Below are 6000 nucleotides of genomic sequence, written 5' to 3' on the forward strand. Positions count from 1 at the left end.
GTTATATAGTAGATTGAAATAGACACAAGCACGCAAGGCCATCAGAGGGCAAATACAGAGAGGAGAACTCATCCTAAACAGCCAGAACCAGGAGGTGCTGGAACAAGCCCACATGAACATGTGGAGAACCTGCAGCCTCCACTTGTATAGAGCGGGGCTGGAAACCAAACCCAAAACCGTGGGGGTGTGAATCCTCAGTGCCCGTCGTCCATGCCGTGCTGCTCCCAATCTGATGGAGCATAGAGCACCATGCCTAAAGAGAGCCAAAGTGAACCCCAGCCAGTATGACAGAGAAGGCCGGGCTCACTACCAAATCATCAGCTTCAGGCCCACATAGTGAGATCTGCCAAGGATGCAGGACGCGGCGGACAAGGGGGATAGAGGACGCGGCAGGCATGGAGGACGCAGTATGCATGGAGCATAGTGGACATGGTGGGCATGGAGAATGGAGGATGTGGTGGACATCGAAGATGGAGGGCGCAGTGGGCATGGAGGATGGAGGATGTGGTGAGTATGGAGGATGGGGGACGGGACAGGCATGGAGGATGAGGGATGCAGTGGACTTGAAAGACGCGGCTTGCATGGAGGATGTGGTGGTCATGGAGGATGGAGGATGTGGCGAGCAAAAAGGATGGAGGATGAGGTGGGTATGAACGATGGAAGATAGAGGACATGATGGGCAAGGAAGATATGGGGACATGGAGTATGGAGGATGTGGTGGGCATCAAGGATGGAGGACATGGTGAGCAAGGAGGATGGAGGACACATTGGGCATGTAGGATGGGGTGGGCAAGAAGGATGCAGAGGCCATATTGGATGTAGAGGTTGTAGGGCATGGAAGATGTGGACATGGTATGCACGAAGAATGGAGAAAGTGGCAGGCACAGAGGACAGAGAAGGCAGTGGGCATGGAGGATGTTGGATGCGGCAGGCATGGAGAGCTTTAACTCTGGGAACATGTGGCCAGGAGCCATTTTTTTCTGAATTCCTCCTTTCCAGAATTTTCTTTAAAAAATTCAATCAAACCTGGACATGTCGTCTTGCCAACAGGCTACACAATTTCCCCTTTGAAAGGCATAAACTACAAAGGGAAAGCAGGTCCAATCTACCAAAAGTCAAGGGAGAAGAGGCAAAAGTAATCGAAAAAAAAAACACGTTTCGCCCATTGCCATGGCAACAGCGCTCAAATGGCACTTGGGGAGCACACCTCAGCGTGTACTGGCCTTAGCCGCTGGCAGTTCCCTGGTGATGGCTATGCTGGCAAACGGGGGTAAAACCGTAAATATGCTAATATTTTCACCTGATGTTTATATATATGTTATTTTTTAAGGTAACGATATATCGTTATATCTATGCGATTCGCTCAAAAATGATGACAGGAGTCATTATGTCCTTAGATGTAGCTGGTGGCATTTTTGTCACTGTCTCTAATAGGACATTACTGGGGACATGACTCATTAAGTGATAACAAAATCGTTCTCTGGGTGAGTATCTGGAGAATCGTCACAGTGCGCTAACTCAGAACCAATTAACAGTCACTTAGTAGCTCCATGAATAAGGGCGCTTACACCGCATACAGGAATGGCGAGGTGACCTGTCGGCACTGGATGTGGATGCCAGAGTCACTGCTTCTGCTTTCTAAGGTCTCTGGAGCAGCCCAGCTGTGGCACCGACCCATTTGTCACTGTCACCATGTCACCACACCTTCAGAGGTGAGGGACTGCTGCAGAGATACAGGAAGTCAAAAAGAGTAATGGGGGGAAAACCAGCCTGGAAGTAGCAAAAGCCTCATCAAGGTTAATTAGCGCACCGACCCGGTACAATCTTCCCATAAATCATTTGGGTCCTGCCCCTCCAGAACACGGCCCAGCAGAGCCCAGGAAGCTCACAAGTGACAGTGTTCGGCTTAGCATTTCAGCATGTACACAACTTAAACGACACTGCATTCATTATCGACAGTGCGACAGACATGCTGAATCTCTGCACAGTCATATTTTTAACAGCGTGTGATATCCATAAGTGTGATATCCATAAGTGTGATATCCAGCCTTACACACACTCCGCTCACCTCTAGGCCAAACTCAAATATCCCTTGTGGGAAACGGCACTATATAAAAATAAATCGATCTCGATTCAGATTACGCATGATCGGCGTCACAGGAAGTCCTTACAGAGCGTGGAAGTGTGACGTGGTGTTTGATGGGGGGGGGGAGGCACCGCTGACGGAGGAGGACACCTAGCAAGGCTAAATGAGGCGGATGAGCCTCAACAACCAGGGACGGCCGTTATCTTAACAGAGAACTGACCCCCACCGTCGAACTCTGTCTATGGGATGCACTTCCACCCTCCATAAAGCTGTGAAATGTTCCTGGAACCAGGAATATGAGTAGATATAAAGAACAAATTATTCTCTGAAAGCTGTGGACATAGTTCTCCGTGAACCACGACACAACAGGCTTAAAAAGAATATTTTTATTCCTAATAATATTAATAATATTTAATAATACAAAGAATTAATATTAATAATAGTAATTAAAAAATCCTATTTTTACAAGATGAACATCTTCACCTCTCACCAAAAACCCTAGATTTAGCAGCCTGGTGAACCTTCTACCACATTTCAGTTGAAACCTTCCTAACAAACTAAACTCCAAACTCACTGGCCAAATAGCCAGACACTGCTAGTATCCTGCTGGATTCCAGCCGAGTTTTTGAGATTGAACCCCCCCTGCCTCCCCCCACCTCTCCCGTAACGTGGTACATCTGACTGCGCTCAAACTGAACCAAAAACTTCCATCCATCCATTCATCCATCCTTCTATCCATCCATCCATCCATTTTCTGTAACCACTTATCCCATTCAGGGTTGCGGGGGTCCAGAGCCAGTCCCAGAGGCTAACCAAAAAGTTATTTATCAATAAAAACATACACAGACAGCCAGTCACTAATGAGGTAAACATCATCTAAACTTAAACTGTACCAAAATAGAGAGACGCTGTTGAGTTTATTTTCTCCACACTATGTTTAACTCAGTCAGGGAGAGCGGGAGGCTGTCCGACTCCTATATAAAGCGACGCACCAGGAAAAGACGCTTAATTCCCCAGATGCTGATCAGACCGGCCCTGGGGGCTCCTGTACAGCCTGTGCTGAACCAGAACCAGAGTCATTCAAAGGTGCCTGGGCTCCGGTCAGGTCTGAAGGTGCACAAAGTGACCGTGCGGTTCTTCTGGCGGGTCCCGGCAGAGACTCAGACGCCCGGGGATCCGGCTGCCTCTCCTGCTCCCTCAGCCTCCCCATCGCTGCCTCTCTCCTTCACTCCCTCCCTCGCTCTCTGCTCCTTTCCACTCCCCCTTGTCTTTAAAAAGAAGCGAAACGGCATTCTGGAGGCTAGAAATAACCTTCACGCGGCTTTCCCAGCTATCGGGCGCTCGCGGGGGCTCGCTCTCCCACTCGCACACACCGACACACACGTGCAGACCGACACACACACACACGCGCGCGCTGACGGGACCAACTCACCACTCCATGGACCAGGAACTCAAACAGTTTGCTCTTGGTGGCTTTGCGGGCACCCCCGGCCGTCTCCTCTGTAGCCATTGAGTATTCCCGTATCTCTCTGCCCCAGTCCTCCTTGCCCCCCTTCTGTCTCTCCCTCTCTTTCTTCCCCTCAGTGTGGTCTCTCCTCCTCCTCCTCCTTTCAAAGTGCCCTGCTCTCTCGCTCCCGTCCCCCCTTCCTCTCCCTTTCTCTCTCCTCCACTGTTTTTAATGTGTAACCCAGCCAAGTCGCTCTCTGTGCCTCTTGCACTTTTGAGTTGAGCTGCCTTTCACTCGCCCCGCAAGGGGAGGGGAGGGCGGGGGTCTGTCAGGGGGGTTCTGGCCGGCCCACCCTCGGGGCCCCATGCGCAGCTGTTGCATTCCATTGGCTGATAAGGACACACGGTGTGACTGGCTGCCGCCCCCCCGCTGTTTGTGTGCCGGCTGGGGAAGTTCGCCGTTCTCCTTGACGGTTTGTTGCCGAGGAGCACGAGCCGCCAGGTCGCGAGCCGCCCGCCAGAAAACGCTCGTCTCTAAAAGGAGCCAAGCTGCTTAAAGGGGCTACGGCCCTTTTCCTGCATCTCCCAGAATCTCCCATTTTCATCACACTTATGCTTCCAAAGGTTTTACTCTAAAACAACCAGGAATTGTCAGGCATTATCAAGTTACCATGGCTAAAAAAAAATCTGTTAGAATCTTATGCTAAGTGTTTCTATGGCAGGTTCATAATGTTTCTAATTTAAGCACTGAGCCAGAATTGACGTAAATAACGATTTACAAACTTACACAATAGTAATAAGTTTGGCTACAATGTGATATAATGTCACAGGTGAACACAGCTCATGTTCCAGTAATTTTTTTGGCTTTACATTATAAACTTACTGTCCAACTTTAATTCACCTGAGTTGTTCTTTCTATGTAAATCTAACTTGATATATTTGTTACAAAGTAATATAGCTGATGGTGAAAAATTCAGATTTGGTGGCACTGGCTCCCCAATTCTGTAAATGACAGGCAAAAAGTGTATGCAGACTAATTTAAAAGATAAAAGGAACACAAAGAAATCCTTGATAACATTCGGGGGGGGGGCGGGGCGGGGGGGGGAGTTATGGTAGCAGTGTCCATCCCAAAGATTCTGACCAGGGACTCAGAGAGTCTGCTGGCCTGCCTACACCACCCAAGTAGGCGGGCCTTTGTGCCAGCCAATCAGGTGCAGGGCTGCTTAAACTGGCCAGGGCCAAAGAGACTTTCCCTAATATGATTGCCCCCCTGGACTCCCAACCAATCACCCAGGGCCCTAAAAGTGGGACAAACGAACATGAACCCCTAGACACCAAACCGCACTGCAAGATTGGATAGCGCTGCGACTCTTCTGCTCACATGATAAAGCAAACATTAGTCTGCATACGTGAAGGTTAGTATCACTAACCTGTGATAATGCTGAAGCTGACCTGTATTTAAGTTATGAATCACTATACATAAATGGAGAACAATATTTAGGATTTACTTATGTTAGGCTGGTTGTGCTTAATGCAGCAACACGACTGTCCAGATGCCTTTACCATAGTTTAAAAGCCTCAGTTTTCATAGTTGTACTGTAGTAGTCGTGTGAATGAGGCTAACAGTGGATTTGTCCGAAGTGAGGGACTGACGTTGTCCTTCACGTCAGAGAGTCGTGCTCTGAGAATTTTCCGGCAGAGCTCCGATCTGGGAATGCTTGGACCTTTCCTGTCACGGGCCAATTATGGCATTTAAAGCAAAGTGGTGGCCGTGGAGAATGCCAGAACGTCTAAGTGCCGAACTCAGTAGGAAAAAGAGCCCCAAGGCACCGGGGGTTTGGAGCTGAAACCAGAAGAATCAGTGAGTCCGCTGAGGATTCAAGCGAGGCACCTGGCTAATCCCTTTACATGGAGAAAATGCAAGAGAACAGGCAGGGGTGACGTTTCTATGTTGCACTCAGCTGTAGTGACCTAAATGCTAAGTGATTTCGACAAACCAGTTACCTGCCACCTGATTCTGTGCCCACAATGCCACCGCCTTACATAGCTCACACCGGAAGCAGAAGCTGTAGTTGACAACAAAGCTACCATGAGGTCAATGCATCGTCAGCACCATCAGCTGACCCCTGAGTCTGAAAGGCAAGACCACAGACAACTTTCATTCACCTCATGATGCTGCTGTTTGTCACCATGGCAACACAATATAATATGAATGTTACAAAGTGAACTGGAAGCTCTCCAGCACAATCACACGAGTCGGGGAAATGAACTGAAAAATTCTTCCAAAAGCCTGTGATGTGGTTAACCAGTATACATACACAGCTGACCTGCCACTTATGGTCAAATAAAAAATAATCGGTATAAGACTGAAGAGAAATTCAGGAAATATATGTTTCAGAGGCAGGTTTCAAAGCTGCAATTTAAGGAAGACCCCAGCAGAGGTCGCCACTGTCCACCCACTCAAACCC

General features: G+C 48.7%; 1 protein-coding gene across 2 annotated transcripts in view; it reads right to left on the reverse strand.

The window, feature by feature from the left end:
* LOC111841559 (SWI/SNF-related matrix-associated actin-dependent regulator of chromatin subfamily D member 3) overlaps nt 1-3824 on the reverse strand; it is a 30621-nt gene extending 26797 nt beyond the window's left edge. Inside the window, exon 1 of one of the 2 annotated variants that reach the window (XM_023807391.2) lies at nt 3519-3824. In XM_023807391.2, the coding sequence (XP_023663159.1) occupies nt 3519-3596 (78 nt within the window). In that variant the 5' untranslated portion in view covers nt 3597-3824. The remainder of the gene's footprint in view (nt 1-3518) is intronic. The other variant, XM_023807392.2, reaches the window with a different exon arrangement.
* Between the last annotated feature and the right edge of the window lie 2176 nt (nt 3825-6000).

The sequence above is a fragment of the Paramormyrops kingsleyae genome, chromosome 1 (genome assembly GCF_048594095.1).
Source record: "Paramormyrops kingsleyae isolate MSU_618 chromosome 1, PKINGS_0.4, whole genome shotgun sequence".
Taxonomy (NCBI): Eukaryota; Metazoa; Chordata; class Actinopteri; order Osteoglossiformes; family Mormyridae; genus Paramormyrops; species Paramormyrops kingsleyae.